Source organism: Cygnus atratus, chromosome 5, assembly GCF_013377495.2.
Source record: "Cygnus atratus isolate AKBS03 ecotype Queensland, Australia chromosome 5, CAtr_DNAZoo_HiC_assembly, whole genome shotgun sequence".
NCBI lineage: Eukaryota > Metazoa > Chordata > Aves > Anseriformes > Anatidae > Cygnus > Cygnus atratus.
In genome coordinates this window covers 26,238,655-26,258,637 of record NC_066366.1, presented here as the reverse complement: position 1 = coordinate 26,258,637, position 19,983 = coordinate 26,238,655, and the positions used below count along the sequence as shown (strand labels likewise).

Genomic DNA, 19,983 nt, shown 5'->3' with positions numbered 1-19,983 from the left:
CAGACATGAGTTCTGTCAATAGATCCATAACAATATCAGCTCAAATTCACCTCCTGACGCCCCCCCAAAAAAAAATCAAATCAAAACCCAGTATTTATTAAGAAGTGAATAGTTAAAGCAGAGTACAACATGCCATTCTGTTAATCTATTATTTAGTCACATCTTGAATTTGACATGGAGTTCTGGTCCACTACTCACTTTTTTGTCCAACACAAGAAGAGTCCATCAAACAAAGCCCTTCACAAGACAGTATCTAAGCCAAAAATTAAGGTGGTTCTTCACATAATGGATGAAAGAACCCTGAAATTCCCTGCCAAAGTTGTGGCAGATGCTAAAAGTTCACATTTGCTCTGTGGAAACTACACAAATATTTGTCAGAACAATGGAATGGGGATCTAAAAAGACAAACCACTTTAGACAGGAAGCTTCCTGGGCTGAAGGTAACTGGAGACTGGAACAACATAAAAATAGTAAATATCATATCTAATTGTTCTGTTCTTATCTGTCCTTAGATATCCATTTGTAGTCAATGTTTGAAAGAAGGTATTGATTTACATGGATCTGAATCTTAACAGTTGGTCTCACCAATCATATTCATAGAATCATAGAATATCCAAGTTGGAAGGGACCCACAAGGATCATCAAGTCCAACTTCTGGGTCCCCAAAAGATCACCCAAAAAACTCAGACCATGTATCTGAGAGCGTTGTCCAAATGCTTCTTGAACTCTGACAACTGTAGCGTATGAACAGTGCTAGCTCAGGGTCTCTAAGGCTCATTCCCAGGATTAATTTATCCAAACACTTCTTAAAGGCACAGAACTTTGCAGTTCAGCTTCTGTTGCCTAAAAGTAGATAATTCCCAAGCTCCATCTCCCAGCCACTTACATACACTCCCCAAAAGTTTAAGAACAGCAGTACGCTCTCAGGACTTCCAGCAGAACTCATGTGAAGAAGAAAGCCAGAAATAATTGCAAAATTTGACAAAAACTTTATAATTAATTGCTTAAGAGATATTAGAGTTAAAAACCTCAGAAAATAAGAATCTAATTCTTTCTAGGCTGTTCTTATGCCTTCTATGTATCTTATTTTAGGCTTTTTTTCAGTTGTCTTTTTAGAGTCTTTTTTCTAATCAGATCTATTAGCTTGTGGCAGTGATTGGTGGTTTTCTCCCTTCTAATCCTTTCTAACATCTTTTGCCTTACACTGAAATGGAGAAGGTGTTTTGTTCATTGCTCTTTGGGAAAAAGATCTTCTGCAACTCAACCAAAAGATGAGAATAGTTAAGAAACAATCAGAAGTGATGACTTCAGCATCCTCTCTATGACAGTCAGAAAGATTCTGGTACGCTTTTTGACTACTAATAAATTATAAATGTGCTGTACTGTGATCAAACATTCTCTAACTAAAGTTTAAGAAACAAGCAACAAAAAATGGAGCTAACAGCCAGTGGGAAGAATATTTTAAGTAACAACTAGTAAGTTAATATTCTGTGCTTTTAGTGTAAGCAGTACTCTAAGGGACAAAGTCTCAAAGGACACACTGTATGGCTCTTCAACTTAATCTACCACTGCATCGTCCTTTTTTGTCTTGAGCAAGCTGTGAATATTATTCAACAGAGACTTAACCTTTTCACACAAGAATTCTCATATATCCACACTAAGATCCTCATTGTTTTAACATTGGAAATAAACTTAGGCATTTTTTCAAGCCAGTGAATTCTACTTTCTGATTTCTGTTCTGAGACCGGTAAACAAATATACACATTCAGAATATATGGTCCTACATGAAAAATTAATATTATAATAGCAGATACCATCCCTAAATTACAGGCACCTGAAGAGCCATGGTTAAATGAGCTTGACAGTCACAGTTTTGATTTCCAAATACCCATGAACAAGATCACTATTGACCTATATTCCTACCTGCAGAAAACTAAAAAGGAGTCATATCACCTACTATCTTAAATAAAAACCCTTCCTTAATCATTTCTGCAAGGCATTGTATTCCTTTTATGAAACCACAAGCCTCTGACTTGGGGAAGGACATGAAGGCAGCCCAGCAGACAGAAGTTAGGAGCAAGCCAAGTACTAGGCATGGTGACATAGATAACAAGCTAAAAATAGTTGTTAAAGGTTTCCCCATTTTTAACAAGAAAAATCAGTTCCTTAATCATCTTTAAAGGATGCATAATGAGTCCTCCATAGATATGACTTAACTAAATTATATATTAACAATTACAAAGTCCTATCATCATAATCAACACTAATATGTTGTTCATTCTCTGAGTTCTAGTTTGTTTTTAAAAGTATATTTTACAAATTCATCGCTAATGCTAGTTTAAAGTGCTGGCATTCCTCTCCAAAGATAAAAATCCATTTGTGAGTTGACTTGAACATGTGCTTAAAGGAAAGGAAAATTTCTTTTAGTTCCTTTCAGGTGCATTTATTAGGAATACTCATACCCTAAGTATGTATGACCAGATGCTTGAAGTCAGAGAATTTCAACCTTAGCAATTTGTACGTGCCACTCACACCACCACTTTTTTATTGGGATACCTCAGATACATGTTTCCTTTCACTCTCTGAATTCCAAATTACCCCTTGTGGAGGGGAGAGGACGGAGAGAGAAAGAGGGAAGTGCACACATGGACTCAGTTTTCAGCTACTGCCTTGTAGTTTTCCATTGTCCTTTGAGTGATTTCCATGTGCATATGAATGTCCATATGCACATTAATGTAATGCATTACTCCAAGGAGGAGCCCCAGCCTGAAAAGATTATCTGAAATACCTATAGAAACTGACACTGTACTATCATTTGTCCAACTGCATCTCTTATGACCCAAAGCTCCAGTATATGAGGTACATAAGTTGCTCTGTTTCAGAGACCAAACACCAGGTACCCCTAGGCTTTAGAAGTGAATGCTTTCTGATTCACAACAACTGAATTCACATGAAGCCGGAAGAAGAAATGACTCTTCACAGATACAAAGTAGGTCCTACTACCATTAAAGAGAAAACACTGCTAACAGATGAGTCTCTGGAGAATAAAAACCTTTTTCACGCAGCACATAAAATTATTATAAAATTTAATGTATTTACAACCTACTATCAGGCATAGCAGACCAAAATACGCTTTCAGAACAGAATGTATCCTTTCACAGAACAGGCAGATCATGTAAGAGGTATCCTGAGTTATAAAACAGCTTTGTTATCTAATCACACACAACTCTTGATGGAACAATTGTCTGAAATGAAATTAATGGTTCCAGGCATGCACAAAGACCTATTGCCAAGCTGAACAAACTGCAAGAGGAGCACATTCTACCATTGTTGGTTAGAAGAGTGACCTCTAGTCACTTGCACAGTTCTGCACATGATATTCATTGGACAGTATTATAGAAACTTAGAGCTGGCAAAAAAAAAAAAAAAAATCTTGATTCATAAAGGCAAGGAGCAAGCACAGCAAAAAATTATGTTCTAAAGGAAAGCCTGGAGGAATTTGGCTTTTTACCTCATTACTCACCACACATAATTACTACTAAGGGAAGCACTGAAACCCCCTAAATGTATGACAGCAAAACCAAAAGAAGACACAGATATTCTTACTATACATCAAACTCACCAAGGGCAATGCATGGGAGTGAAAGCCAGATGAGCTGATTGATGAGGCTCAAAATGCTCAGGCAGATGGTTAAGATGAATTGCAAGCTAAGAGCTATCTTGCCTATTTAGACCACAAACACCCCTCTTGCGTTAGGGAATAGGGCATGAGTATGTGCATACAAAGGAATACTGTTCAGATAAAAAGTCTCTGATTCCAAGTGTTTTGCAGTGTTTCTGTGCATACGTAGCATGCACAGTAGGACGTAGCAGCAGTAGGAAGGAATATATTCACTTTCTTTTACTGTTCGTTTTTCTCTGCCAGCAACAGAACCACCCACAGTAAATAATTTGTTAGAGGAAACAGAGACAAAAGAACGATATATTTTCAAAATGCAACATGAAGTATTGCAGAGATGAAATAATAATGGCAAATTGATACTCCAGTTAAACAGACAGAACTTGAGATAACTTCAAAATGTAGGGCATTCATCTGCCACTTAATCAAACAAACAAACAAACAAAAAAACTATTTTGCTCTCAAACAAGAAAGAGGTTGAATTAACACTTCTAACAAACATTAGCAGGAAGGTATCTGGAATTTTTCTTATTTTAACACTTCCTTTAATTAAAAGCAATGTATCTTTGAGACACTGGTAATAAATGAAATAGTCTATTTTCAGCTTTCCATCACTAAAATGACTGCATGGAGTTATCAATTAATTAATACACATGCATTATTCCTTAATTTGGTTAACCAGCTAAGAAATTCTTCACCTTAGTAGAACTACACACGTCAATGCCACAGAAATAAATCTATGACCATTAATCTTTTAACCCATTCATTAATATTGACTCTGCTGGAACATTCCTAATACTATTATTATCGACTCTTCAGTTATTCAGTAATATTTATTTAGATATCAAAATCATAGGTTTTAGTTTTGTTCTTAAAATCCCTTCATTTATACCACTGAAAAGTAGCAATATAAGTGCAAACATACATAAGAAAAAAAAAGGGTTTCAGTAGTGTTTGTTTCCTACAACAAAAATATAAAGAAGTTTGAAAAAAAATAATTCTCATAAAGTTCTAAATACAATAATACTGATAAAATCATTAAGGAGTTATAAAACAGTATTACAAGTTCGTTTTCCATTACAGATATATTCTACAGCTGTCACTTACTAATACAAAAGCATAAAAAGAGAAGGAACTAAAAAATAAGAGCACAGAAACCTTATGCTGAGTTTTGAAGGAAGCATTAGAGCAGAGGAGTAGCAGACATGGATGCAGAGCATAAGAACCCACAGAAGAGTTTGAGATAATGGGACTTTTGTCTGGACCACTAGGAAATTCTGGCGATGTGATTTATCACTGTAACTTCTCTGTGTCACCATAAATGTGATATAGAAGAGCAAAAAGTAAGGTGTCCAACTACGAACTGTTGGCCAGCTACTGCTGTCCTGATATAGAAATACCACCTTTTTGAGTAGTACAAGTGTTCAGCAGTCACTAACAAAGTCACAATATTCCAAATTATGCTGCCTACAAGAGCTCTAGAACTTCAATCTTGCAGTTCTTATTTTAACAATCATTTCAGCACTACCTTAATTATAAGAAATTTCTAAGGTAGAAGCAAACTGGTATAACTTTAGCTTTTACTTCACGGAAGGCTACAAATTCTATACCACATTTTTGAATTCAAACCAAAACCTTACATGGTGAAAGTTGTCCCTTTTTATAATAAAGAACAGGAAGTGGAAAAATCATTTTGTGATGTGTATCTTGCTACTGAGAAGCATACATCTTCTCATGAAGAAATAGAAAGTAAAATAAAATTAAACTGTAAAGAAGAAAGTTTTTGGATATAAAAAAAAAAGAAATCCAATTTGGAATGCTCAAGTTTAGATTATTGTGCCATAATTGATTTTTTTTTACTTTTATGTCATACTAATATGGACATTTTAAAAACAGCATTAATGATCTGGACCCAACCTCCGCCCCCCGCCCCCCAATTTTAAATCCCTGTTTAACAATGTAGCTAATGTGTTCAGTATGCTTGTAATTGTTCTAAGAGGCAAAAGGGAAGTAAAGAGGTAGTCTCCCTCTTCAGTACATTCTCTAGTTTTATCAGAAAATAAACTGATGCTAATCATATAACCCTTCTAACACTTGCATCACAGAAGTATGTATGTAGAAAGAAAACTTACTAGGTGATTTCTCTTCTTCTTCCCTAGGCTCTACTTTTTCTGCTTTTGGTGGACCTTTGATTTTGTATATTAATGAACGGAGTTTGCCAGTCAAGGTGGAATCTTCCTCTTCCTCTTCTTCCTCTTCTAGTGGAATACCTTAATAGATAATAAAAATGATTAGAAACAAACCTTAACCTTTGAAGATGAACTCCTTCAATATTTAAACTACCCCAAAATATCTACACGACAACCTTTTAACCAGCAAATTTCATACAGGAAAAAATGATGTTTTAAGTGCCAATTAGATGGCAATATGACTCAAAGTCATATTTGATTAAATACGTGATTCTCTAGCTTATATTCTGCAGTATGAAATAAATAAATGACTATAACCTAAAATATAGTACAACTTTTCAGTTGAGATATTTAGCAGTCATAAATAAACATATTATCTGAAATTAAAACTGGAAGAAGGCAGAAGTTCGTAGATAACATACTAGTTATAGAAGTTTTTCATTAAAACAAATAATGAGATGTATCTGAAGGGATGCAATTCTACAAATAGTTTACTACAGTTCAATACGTTGCTTCATAACTATTCAAACCTTTTTTCAAATCTTTTACACCTCTTAGTGATGATCAGATACCACACGTGTTATGAGCAATAGAACAGAACATCTAAGCAGGTACCGTTCAGACCAGAGCTAATTGGGCAGAGCTCAAATCGAAGTTTTTGCTGTTTGGCTGCTGGTCAAAGTAAAAGTGATTCTTAGCACTGAGAAAAAGAGAAGATTTCCAGATACTAAAGAGGTACAAGCTGGAGAAGAGGAAAAAGAATGAATTTAGGAGGGTGTAACTCGTATTACAAAAAGAAACTAAGAAAAGAAAAAACAACTGAAATGTAGTATCAGGTTGGAGAAAGAATGCAACTAGCAGCTAACAAAGGGGAAAGTTTTAAACTAGTGACTAAGTGACTAGGAAGAAAAAATTCAGAGGCAGTAGGAGAGAATGAGAGAACCAGAAGCGGAAATGTAAGGTGATATAAGGAATTTGAGGAATGAGAAAAATAAGACTGGCTTGGCAAAATGAATAGCTAAATGAAAGCTACATACAGTTGGTGTCTGGAAGGAGTAGGAATGGGAAGCGTAGCCAGTAAGGAGACAGAAGAGAAAGAAGAAAAGGACGTTAAGTAATGCAAGACTGGCACCGAAAAACCTAACCTAGGCCCTGGAAGCAAAAGGAACTGACAGGATAACTCCTGAAAATCTGAAATGAACCGACAAGAAGAAATACACTCTGATGATGAGTTAAGACAGTGGCAGAGCAGAGGAGGCGGAGTCTCATTCACCTCTCCCGATCAGATGTCATTCATGCTCCATCTTCTTAGAGTTGCTTTCAGAAGCTGACCTAATAACTATTGTTATTCACTAATCACTTTATTCAAGTGGCAGAGGTCTGTGCGCTGGAACACATAGTTCCAACCCAGCAGATGAAACAGGTGAGTGTCAATTTGATATTATGCAATAAAATCTGCTTTACATTCTTTTGTTTTGTTTTCAGTCAAGAAATTACACACAAGAAATATGATGAGAATTATTATTTTGCTGGCAACACTAACCATTCACAGTTTGGATGTGCTAGGATTCAGGCTGCCTGTGTAACTTTAATTCAGAGTATTTGTGTATATTCATTATAAGGCAGCCTTTAATTACTTGATTGCATACATATTTTTCCATTTAGACTCCAAAGTATTAAAAAGCTGTTTAAATATTCCAAGCACAACTCAGTTTTATCTGCAGCTTACATTGCTTAGTACTGATTTTCAGAACTGAGTCAGGACAGATTATGAAGAGCATTTATTTGTGGTGACCACCTATGCTAAATTTGTGCAAAGTAATGAATATGACTTTGTTTAGGATCCAAAGGATCATTAAAATATTTTAATTATGAGATTGCTTTCTCTATCTTCAATTCTCTATCTCACTCAACATACAAATTAATAATGCAATAAGCAAGAGTACATGCTAAAATAAATAAATAGATAGATAGCTAAATAAATAAATACCCCTCCCCCCCCCCAAAAAAAAAAAAACAACAAAAAAAACACAATCCTTAATCACTAGGGTTTCACCTCCTGAAAAGATGAAGAGTCACCAGGAGCTAATGAGACTTCAAGGTAACAAGTATGCTATAGAGCAAGATATTTCCAACTAAGCTGAGGTCTCTATAGTCTTCATTCTGGAGTACTCAGAGAACTCTGAGATGCCAAATAACCTTTGAAAAACAAAGATGAGCTCAATTGCTGAGTGACTGAACAATAAAGATCACAATATCTTCACAAATATGTGAAGAATGAAGAGTAGCCAGGAGGATATGAACTATTCACTTTAATGCTTGGAAAAAAATGCCAGAAAGAAAGAAAAATAGTTTTTAGCACACACTTAGAATAAAGGATGAATGACAATCAACACAGGATTGTCAAGAACAAATTGCATTAAACCAATCTAAATTCTACCTAGAATGTAGTAGCTAGCCTTACAGATATAAAACTTGATCTTAAGGACTTAATAAAAACCCACACAGTATCCTCCTAAACAAGTTAATGAAACACAACCCACTGACCCATCTTAGGTTGGGTTCTAAGGTAGGTGAAAAATGGTAATAGGCTTATCATGGAATCACAGCTTGGTGCTGTGAGGGTTGCTGGAGAGTTTAACAGAGTACCCAGAAAGACAAGCACAAGATCATAGCAGAAGCCTTAACAATACAAGCACAGAATCATGGATACAAACAGAAATCACAAACTGTTAATTACTGGTCACTAAATTAACGTAATTCTAGGAACTGGGTAGAACTGATTTTAGGGATAACCTGTGAAGAATGAACTAAGAGAGTGTATTAGCATACATTTAAAAAGTGACCTCAAGCAAATCGACGAAGGAGAAAGAAACCATTATCATGCTCTTCCTGGTGAAAACCTTGAGATGCTGTCAATTCATTTTAATGACTCTGCTCCCTTCTTGAACTAAATTTATGTCATCAACCATTGGGCCAAGAAAGGCACTGGAAGAGTAACTGTAACACTAAGGGGGCAGATACGAAAAAGTCTGTGTATATCAGTTTTAACTGCATAAGTATTGGGAATGAGCAGTAACAATTGGCTGACTTAGCTATAAATGCTAGTAATGGACTAGTAATTCCATGATTGCCTCAATTAGACTAAGATCTCAAGAGACTTAACAAAATATTTTTGGTATTGCATATAACGTGGTTCTTTAATGCATGTGTGATTCTATTACCCACACAGGATATTTGAGTTAGTTCACTCTTGAGTATACTTAAAGGAAATTCAGATTCAGTCACTCTTGGAGAAACCTGGCATCTCACACTATAATCTGCAGTGCAATAGTGTTTTATAATGATTGACCATCACAGTTATGTATACATCAGGAAACAGCAGCACCTAAAGCAGCAGCATCACCCCTCACCTACTGTCTTTTATTAAATTTGCTAGTGCTAAATTTCACAACCATAATTCTCTTTCAATATCTTATCTGCTTTTTTATATACACATGCCTATATAAATCTTTTAAGGTAACCCAACCTTCTTGTTTGGATGACTTTTATTATTCCTAATTGAGTCCAAAATCAATATATAAACAAAACTACACCAGAAAATATTTAATAGATACTTAACAATGAAACTTAAATACAGAGGTCTCCTATATTTTTTGGTAATATGCACTGAAAGTCTGTCAGGAAAATCACCGCATAAACAGTAATAAATCTAACACGTACAAAAATTGTTTGTTTCTTTGTTTTTATAATCGATCTGATCTTTTTTGATGACAAGTGTTAAAAAGACAAACAAACAAAAGTACATCTTGTCACTCACCACAGTGAATTAGAAGATCATCATGGAAGTCATACAGCTCATCCCGAATCTCCTCTGGACATGGACAATCCTCTCCCAGTTGAAAATTCAGCAGCATATTAATCTTTAAGGGAATTAAAACATATTTAAGGTAATGAGATAGCCTAAGAGGCTTCCTAATATATAGCTATACTTTACATGTTTATAATAAAATTAGCATAAAATATAAATTTCTAACACACCTCATGGAAATACTAAAGCAATGTTCCTTTGTAAGTTTTAATTAAGACTGATGTAAATATATAGCTATACTTAATAAAAAAGATATTCTCTATTATATAGAGATATATAATATAGATTATATAGGTAGAAAAGACTAAATATTTCCAACATACTGGTGTCAACACAACACTAACTTCAAGTCATTACAACATAGCAACTAAAATTATCACATTTTCTTCTTCTTCTTGTAGCTCTGGCTTAATCTCAGCTCCTCAGCATTAGATGACAATGTTCAATTTTTCCATACATTTGAAAAACCCTAAGCCAACTTTGGCCTAGAGTTTGAATTCTGAGTACAAGTATAAGCATTCTGACATTTAGTATTTTGTGGCACCTTAATAAATTTTATCTCAAACTCACTTTTGGTTCTCTAGTAGTTCCCATGTTAGTTTAGTAGTCATGGATAAACTAGATTCTTATTGCAAAGCATTTTTTTTTTTTTAATCTTCAGATTCAAACTTTTGTTTAATATTACCTGTTCTTGTGGAGGAGACCGAAATTCTTTAGTCTTCTTGGCAGTCAAAGCTGCAGACATGTTCAAGGCTTGCATGAGTTCATTATACCTGTATTTCTGATTATACTGTAATTTTGATACATAACGGTCTGCAAATGATACAATTGCTTCCACTCTATGTTGCAGCTCACAGTCACAGAAATAATTGAGTAAATGGCACATCTAGCATGGAAAAAACACAGGTAAGTTCAACAGTTTAACATCTTAAACCCTAACAAGGGAAAAACTACAGTGGATACTGTACACTTTTAAATTGTTTGTTAAATGAGAGACATTTTTTCCCATTTTTCTTTTAATGGTGTAAAGGTGACAAATGTACACAGTTTTATTATGCTGATCAATACTATGTTGCATTTACTCAATGCTTCACTCCATGCTCCCAAAACACACAGAAATATTAATTCTCTTTTAAAATACACCTCGGAAATAAGTAACTATCTGAATATCTATGTTGAGTAAGAAAGAATTGCATCATCATCAAATTTGGTTATTAATGTGAGGCCACATGGCAGATTGGAATGAAGACGTTCGGGATTTCAAATATTATAAACTAAAGAACAGACATAAGGTACTACCTTTTTCTCATCAACAGTATAGCACATGTAATGCATTTATATTAAATGGTCACCTGAAGCTTAACAGATTCTGGTAATCTTGTCTGCAACAAGCCTGTTGTAGGAGCTTTGGTTTCTTTTATTGCTTTTTCTCCAGCTTCTACAGCTTTTTCTTCAACTTGTGTAACTTCTTCCTTTTCTGTCCCCTCTTCTGTTTCTTCCTTGTGATCTCCAAATACATTTGGATCAATGAGGATTAACACCTGCTTCACATCATCATCATCAAAAACCCCCATTATGAGCAGTGTTGCTATTAGTTTAAGAACAGGAACAAACTGGAATGCAATGTGTCCTCCAACAGGGTCTCGTATATGAGCACCACTACACTGTACTGCCTCTGTTAGCATACTTATGGCTTTGGATTTAAGTGTATCAAGGGGTATCTCTGGGCTGGATGTCTGATGTTCTTCACTGGTCACAATAAAGCAAGGAGCAGAAAAATGAAAGCTTGGTTTCAGACAAGTGCTAAGCCCTACTCCAGGTAAACCATGCTTCTTTGTTTCATCGGGATATAATCTAATAGTTCGAGTTTCCTCTGTAACTGGAATGATAAATTCATTGTTCATCATGAGCTTGGCTTGTTTGGCATGCTCCAAATGTATACTAATCAACAAGTCATAGAATCCAGAACGTAGTAGTCCAGGTAAATATTGATTATCTATTGTGTAAAATAACTGAGATACATCCACATGGCTACAAAGTGCATAAGCAACTCTAGTGTTACCTAGAGCACAAACCGAGCTATAGAGTTTTAAAGTGTGGTAGTGAAACTTCATCAAATCTTCTTGTTCACATAGTTCCAAAATATCAACGCATCTGTTAAACAATAAAGAAACAGAGCACTGGTCAATTTAGTGAATTGAAAAATAAAAATAATTATAATCTCTGCACATTTTGGTCAGTTCTTGTTTAAACTGTTAATATTCAGATTGATACTGACTAACCTTAGCATGTGTATCATTACACCAAAGCAAATGGTGGTAATAATTCAATAAGACTATTTAAAATTAACACTCCATAGAAAAGAGGAGGAAAAAAAAGCCACCACAGATAAGCTTCCTTGGAAGTTATAGTGAATTGCATGTTTGTTTTTAAAAGTAATGTGTTTGGAGTACTGAAACTCTAGAGATCACTGTTTAATTTTTCACACAAAACAGTATTTTTTTGCTCTACTTTTTAAATTTAGTTTTATTAATGTTAAATAAAATTGCTTATTAAATTGCAAAAACAAGTTGCAAAATAATCTTTAAATGTATAACTTTTAAATTGGCTTCCTGCTACACTTTTGATTATAATTTTTATTGTCATTGATTACAATACTTGGTATTTGGATACATCTTTATTATCATTGCTATGAAGATAAAATAATGAAAATCTAAGAAAGTCAGGATCTTGTCAATAAGAACAGAAAATTAATTCAGGTAAATTGTGAGCAGATGGAGCAGAAATGGATTACATGGTTTTAATATATAAAGAAACAGCAAAAAGGTGTTTGCATGTTCTTTATTTTTCAAGCTGAGAAAACTTCTGTTTAAAGACCTAAAGATTTAATAGATTATTTTAAACTTTAAAGGAAGTCAAGTAGTTATGTTTTCTCTTATGTATGTAAGCATTGTCACATGACATTAAAATTATTTAGCCTCTTCTACCTACTTAAGTTTCACAAATACAATATTATAGTAGATAGGATGAACAATTCTAAAAAACCTCTAATGTTAAGATCCTCCAAGGCATGTTTAACTAATAGCCATACATCAGCCAGTTAATTCAATACATTTCCTCCACATCAAGACACTGCAGTTTCTTCCAAATGTACCTGTTTTCCTCTGGGATATGTAGTGCCATCATCTGCAGAGGTTCCAAACACTGCACAACCCATCCATGACGTTCACTGACACGCTCAGTTTCTACTTTAAGAAAGCTGTTAGGCATCCTGCTCCATAAAACAGGTGTAATTGTTTGCACATCAAGGCGAGGGGGACACTGAGGAACAGGATTTCTTTCCTCACTTTTAAAAATTGCTGCTGATAAAGGCATGGTATTCTGAAACAAAGTATATCAGAATTATTTTTGTGACATGTAATTATGAATAAACTCATAATACCAAAAGGTAGTGTAATCTATTAATAGCAAAGAACTCATAGAAATATATGAGTTATTGCAACAAACATATTTAAAAAAGCAGAAAGTGATAAACATCAAGGGTATTCTCCCCAAATATCTTTAGTTTATTTTGACGAATGCAGCTTCAATTTGTTGAACAATTTACCTTCATAGAAGAAGTATACAGAAGTAATTTGTTAACATTTTAGTCTAATAAAATATATTGTCACAAATTCAATCTTACTAAACAAATACAATTCAGCAGGAATTTCTGTAGAAATAAACAGATTTAGAAGAGCATCTTTATAACAAATAGTTAATACCTTTAATTTACCAAGTTCAAACTGAACCAAGTTAGTGCTCGTAGGCTGTACAAAAGTTGCTGGAAAAAGTTTTGTGTTTGGTTCAACCTAGAAGAGAAATAAGATTAAAAAAACTAAAAAGGCAAAAAGAATCTCCTCTCAGAATGTGCTATGAAATATATATATATATACACTATATACTTTACATTTTATTATCAAGTAATTGCAGACACTGTATTCAAATGATGACCAGTGTCTACCTGCAGTTTACCTTTAATACAGTAAAGCATTTGCTGAGTTATCTTTATAGGCCCACCTAACCTACCGGGAGGTGCCTTTGCTGCCTTATGTGGTGCTACACCTATAACAAGAACTTTTGTAACACTGTGTTGATTCAGGTTGATTAGGACAAGAGGGAATGGCCTCAAGTTGCACCAGGGGAGGTTCAGGTTGGAAACCAGGAGACATTTCTTCTCAGAAAGAGTAGCCAGGCATTGGAACGGGTTGCCCAGGGAGGTGGTGGAGTCACTGTTCCTGGGTGTGTTTAAGGGAAGCTTGGACGTGGTGCTTAGGGACATGGTTTAGTGGGTGGCATTGGTGGTAGGGGGATGGTTGGACCAGATGATCTTGGAGGGCTTTTCCAACCTTAACGATTCTATGATTCTACTCAAACATATCCAAATTCAGCACTTGCATTCTAAAACAGCTCCTTAAAAATTCTGCCACTTTACAGCTATGTACTTTGGCTCTCACTCTAGAAAATGCACCCCCTAATACAGACTGAGGGTAAAATACAACTTTTTGGAACACCACACATCTTTTCTTTCACATTTTATGCTGTACAAAATAATTCACTACAAAAAAAGTTTGAAAACAAATTTTGCATAGAGAGGGAATCAGAGGTGCATAATAAGAAGTTGAGAGTGCATCATTTTGTGAGGATAGTTAGTCTTTTTCACATTAAAATTAGCGAATTAGTGTATTTTTTTAAAAAAGATCTCAAAAATTCCTTTATTTCCACATTTAGCAATTGTTTCCAGTCTTAAAATCATGATGTATCATACTGAATCACAGTGCTGCAGATTTAGAAGTGCTTGGTTGTTGTACTGTGTTTTGTTTTGACAACTACATTATCTTAATTTCCCCATTATATAATGTAGGAAAACATGTTATTGTCACATTACTAGTGTTAAGATTTCAAAACAAGGAAAAGCAATCCTTATAATAGCATCAAAATGACCTGTTTATTAGATAACTTCCTGAAAATCTGGTAATACCTGATAACAAGTGCCAAGCTCTTTTCCATTGGCTGTGAATGACAACATTCCAGTAGCTAGGTCAACAAAGCATCCAATTTCTAAATCAACATTGCTACGACCTGATCTCTGGGAATTAGAAGTTATATCTCCTCCCCAAACCATATAGCAATTACTGCGCTTCACACTGTAAGAACAGCAAGAACAAAAAACACATATCACATGTCACACTGAACTTAAGAGTATTCATTAAGATCCACTTTTCAATAGTGTAAGTTAGAGATCCTTAAAGGTGCTTGTGCTATTAGTCTTGTTTTCTCATCAATCTTTTTTTTTCTTTTTTTTTTTTTTTTTTTTTCCCAGAAGTAATCATCATGGCTAAGGGATCAGACTGAAAAAGTGAACTTTTTTTCCCATTTTTTAAAATTATGAAACAATTTCACATGGTTCTCTGTGCTTAAAATACAGAACAACCAGTAACAGGTTCATCCACAGCAATCACATGCAGATGTTAAAAGAAAGGAGCATCCCAAAACACTCATTAAAACAGAAATTTAGGGATAAATATACTCACTTTAACAAATCTATGTAAAACACACATTCATATGTAAATGAACAATGAACAATTCTACTCCATAATTGATGTTATTCTTATTTTAAATTAATGCTTAAAATTTCATCAAGCTTGTGAATAATTCACCTTGAACAATGATATTAAAATACAATGCTTAATAAGTGATAAATAAATCCATACCTTTCATGAACCCTGCCTCTCTCATCACCTAAAGTAACCGTCACTGTACAATTTTTATTTAGGTCAAAATTTTCACTGTAAAAATGATAGTCTGGTGTTACCCAGCCAACCCAGACACAGGATGGGTCTTGCCCAGCAAATATCCGCAACGAATAAAAATACTGAAAAGAGGAAAAGAATAAATTAGTAATAAAAATCTAAGTCATTTTATGGAGGAATAGTCAAACAATGGTTAAAAAAATCTCAATGTACATCCTACTTTAATAAAAAGTATTCACTGCAAGTCATTTTAAATTCTCATAAAATGAAACTAGTATAGTAGATTGACACTGTGAAGTTTATGCCTCAGTCATACAGCTCTAGGCATTATTCCTTATACGCAGCATTGTATCTTAGCAAATGATTAAAAAGGCTTCTCTCAACAGATCAATTTCTATTGAACACAATACCACTACACTAAATCTATTTCACAAAGTAAGAAGAATTAAGCACCTCAACATATTTGCTTACCGTAGTAGAAGGAACAGAAACTTCTTGGCTGTGTTTTCTAAAGGTAGAGGAACACCAGTAAATTAAAGTGTTTTGTTTTTTTAAATAAACAAAAACAAAACAAAAAAATTTCATTCTTAAACTAAGTGTACTTCCATGCATGTAACTCATGCTTGCAGGGTGCTGAGGATTCGTGGTATCAGTAAATTAAGCATGCAAAGACTTTACAGGATGCATATATAGACACAAAATAGTTGCCTACAGTTAAGGTGGACAGTTAAGGTTCAAAGGTGCTGAACTGAGCAGTACCTGGGATCTGTCCACAGTCAGTTTAAATTTATATGGAAGGAAATTTATATGGAAGGAAAACTGGACTTTTCCAATAACAATGAAGTACTGAACAATAATGTAGATGAACAGCAATACAGTGGGCACATGACTCTGAGCTGGTTTTCCAGACCTCCTGAAGAGCTTTGTAAGTCCCACTGATTTCAAAAGGATGGTAGATGATTAGCAATGTCCATAAACCTTTTGATGCATCTTTTCTGAAAAGATTTTCTGATGTTGTCTGTATATAGCATTTTGCAGTAAATTTGCTATAAATTAAATAAAAACATCAAAAACCAAAAAATATCACTAATAAACATCCTATATTAATGTGTGCTTAGCGCAAAAATTAATATGAAACCTTGAATGTATAACAATAAAGACTAATAGAACATACTAAGTTTACATTAGGAGCATGAAATAGGATAACTGAATAAAATCTAAGTCTAACCGTTTTTGGAAAACATCAGATGAGGCATTTTCCACACCCATGCCAAAGTTGAATGATGAACGGAACTCAATAGGCATACTCAAACGGCAATATATCATGTCTGAACTGCTGTTCTGTGTGCCAAATGTTTTGTGAGTAACTTTTAACCGAGGTGGACTTTCAATGGTTCCATCAATTCTCCATATCTAAAAATAACAGAAATAATTTTCTTACAATACTGTTCCAAGAAAAACACTGATAACTTTCAGTAACTAATTGAAGAATAAGATAAGTGAAAGAGCTAACAAACTTTTCAAAGTTAATTATGAACTTTCTTTTACGACCATGAAACTAGCTCAAAGAGCAAGGGAAGCAATAGATTCCATCTATTTTGACTACACTAATTATTTTCAAGATGTTCCATACAAAATTTTCAAAAAGAAAAGCATAGATTTTATTAATTCAATTTATTTAGAGTGAACAAGTCATTGAAAAACTGCTTCAAAAGAATCAGTAGTTTCTACCACAATTAGAAGTTATACGATGTAGAATCCTTCAGAAGATCACTGTGAAGCCTGAGCCTGATATTTTTGCCTGTGCTGAAAAAAACGGTTATGTTTTTAAACTTAATCAAGAACATTTCAAAAAGTTTTTACAACAGAAATACAGTTGAAATAATCCTGATCAACTGATTAAAATGCTGAGATCATTCAATTGGAACTGAGTGAAGTAAGTGTATTTTGTTTAAGAAGGAAATGTTCAAAGACAAATACTGGGGATTGTAGTAAAAAGGTGATTAGGAAACCAAAACAGACAACGGTCCAAGTAGCTAACCAAAGCAACATAGATTAGTAATACATATACTAGAACTGGTATATTCACATGAATGATAATACTACCATAAATGAAGTTGGAGATAGACAAGATCATCTGGAATTATCTAAAGATGACTTAATAGATTTATGACAAACTATCTGATGACAGTAAGTATTAGTAAGGGTTTAATGTCTCAGCTTGCTAAGCAAACAGTTGATAAACAGGTGTCTTCCTAACACGTAACGTTACCTCTATGTGAGGATGATTTTTTGGCACATTGACAAATGTTGGTAAGCGTTTACTAAACCACATAGCGACATCTCGGTTCATATTTACTGCAAAAGGTTCAAAACCTTCTTGAAGGCCACACATTGTATAATACTTGAATGTACTGGCATCCATTCCAAGGTTCATACGTCCAATCTGAGACAGACCCAGTGCGCAAATTGGAACAAAACCTAAGAAAATGATACAAGAATAACAAAAAACAAATAAACAACGAAAACAAAAAAACAGTAATTAATTTGGAGAAAATAAATATTTTAATTTGAATCCATCTAACGTAAACTAAAATTTAGCTGCTAGACAAGATGCACACGAAATAATGACAGTAGCAAGGATTTAAAGCTACCTTAAATATTAATGATTAAGATCAACATAATTGCAAGTGAGTACTTTGGCAATGAATGGACATTATAAACACCATGCCATTTATTTAAACATTAACCTGGTTTAACAGTTGTTATTCCTAAGCTCTGATTTGTGTGAAAAATTAACAAAAAAATGAAAACAGTTAGCTTTTTGGACAATCAGATTTGCAAAAACAAGATTTGCTCAAGTTAGTTATTCATTTATTAGAAGAATTGTTTATCTTCATCATTTTTAGACTAATAAACATGCCATTGTAAAATGAACTGGACACTTAAACACAAACTTGACTAAACCAAAGCTAATAACAAATGTTAAGTATAATCTCTGAGGGCACTGAAGTTTCAAATGGACTTTGAGATGAGGTTGAGGTATCTCAGTATATCTGTTTAAAATTTATTTTCTTACCAGTGTCTACAAATTTCTGGCCAACCTTCATCTGTCCATCATGAATGATGGACAAATATAGATTTCTTTAATGAAGGCATTTTTATGACCAAACATTTTCAATTTCCGAGTAGCAGACGATATCAGCAAGACTAAAAGGATGTTGAATGATTTTTCTATCTGTCCTGATACAGAAACTCAGAGAAACCTTGGTGAAAAGCCGACAGTCCCAGTACAACAGAAATTCTCTCTTACACTTCAACTTTATGCCTTCAGAAAATCTCTCTTAATGGTGTCCCTTATTCTTTATCCTTAGAAAAACTGTATCAATGGTCAGACCAAAGCTGGACACTGAATAATTGCAAAGTCTTCTGTTAATTATTAATGGGCATGTAACTACTATCAGTTGGAGGAGACATCCTTTCAAAGAAAATGTTAATTCAAAAATAAAACAATTTGAAAATAACCCCTGCCCCCAATAAAGTCATGTAGATACTTCTGTTCAAAAAAGAATCAGAAACAGAAAAGGAAAAAGAGTCCAGGAAAAGGAGAAACAAAGATAAGCTATGAATAGGATGGGGAAAAAATTTACAAATCAGACTCAAATTCACATTCATGTTGCAAAGATTTGTTCTTTTGGTTAAGCCTCTTACCACATAGCACTCATTTTGTCCTTCATAGACAAGAATACAATTAACATAAAATGTGTATGCTCCAGTGAGAAAATCAATTCTACATTTTCAGCTTCTGGGAATTTTTCTAGGCACTTATTATTAACGCTACTTGTTACCGCTGAAGTTCAGCCCTGAGAGTACGCCTAGAAAGGCTTGAAGAAAATTCACCCGTTTTGATTGCTGGAGTTCCATTGTATCTACTTGTGGTTGAAGGAAAAATAAAAGAAAACCAATTTGTCCTCTCAAAGTATATTTTTATGAAGTTCAAGTGTACTATGATTTGAAGGCTTATATAAGTGAAATAAGATGTAAATGCACTGATGGAAATACTAGACAGGAACAGACTGGAAGCTGGGGCAACTGAGAATCAAAACTTGTTAGGCTGTGTAGCAGCCAATAAGGGCAACAGGATCCTTAAAATTTCCCAAAGAAATGTCCACAGAGTATAAATTAAAGCAGAATTTGAAGCGGCAGATTAAAAAAAATCTTTGCATATGTCAATACTATTTAGAATGTTTTTAAACATTCTAAATGAAAGAAAAGTCTGTGGATATCATAGCAGTAAGTATTGCTAAAGGGAATTTGTTTAGTACTCTTGATTAACAATAAAATAACATTTTTCTGCTTCTTCAAGTAAATACAAATGAGAGATTGTTATAAAGTGCCAGGAACAGCAATGAAAAGACTTTTGGTTATATGTTAGAAAGTCAGTGAGGGAGG

At 34.1% G+C, this 19,983-nt stretch overlaps 1 protein-coding gene across 1 annotated transcript in view; it reads right to left on the bottom strand.

Annotated features, from left to right (window-relative positions):
• RYR3 (ryanodine receptor 3) overlaps nt 1-19,983 on the bottom strand; it is a 190,244-nt gene that overhangs the window by 100,238 nt on the left and 70,023 nt on the right. The window contains exons 28-38 of the mRNA XM_050710838.1: nt 17,804-18,012; nt 16,760-16,944; nt 16,003-16,039; nt 15,493-15,653; nt 14,760-14,925; nt 13,504-13,590; nt 12,894-13,120; nt 11,092-11,893; nt 10,425-10,625; nt 9,689-9,791; nt 5,812-5,949 (exon numbers count right to left, since the gene is read on the bottom strand). Coding sequence (XP_050566795.1) covers nt 5,812-5,949; nt 9,689-9,791; nt 10,425-10,625; nt 11,092-11,893; nt 12,894-13,120; nt 13,504-13,590; nt 14,760-14,925; nt 15,493-15,653; nt 16,003-16,039; nt 16,760-16,944; nt 17,804-18,012 — 2,316 coding nt within the window. The remainder of the gene's footprint in view (nt 1-5,811; nt 5,950-9,688; nt 9,792-10,424; nt 10,626-11,091; nt 11,894-12,893; nt 13,121-13,503; nt 13,591-14,759; nt 14,926-15,492; nt 15,654-16,002; nt 16,040-16,759; nt 16,945-17,803; nt 18,013-19,983) is intronic.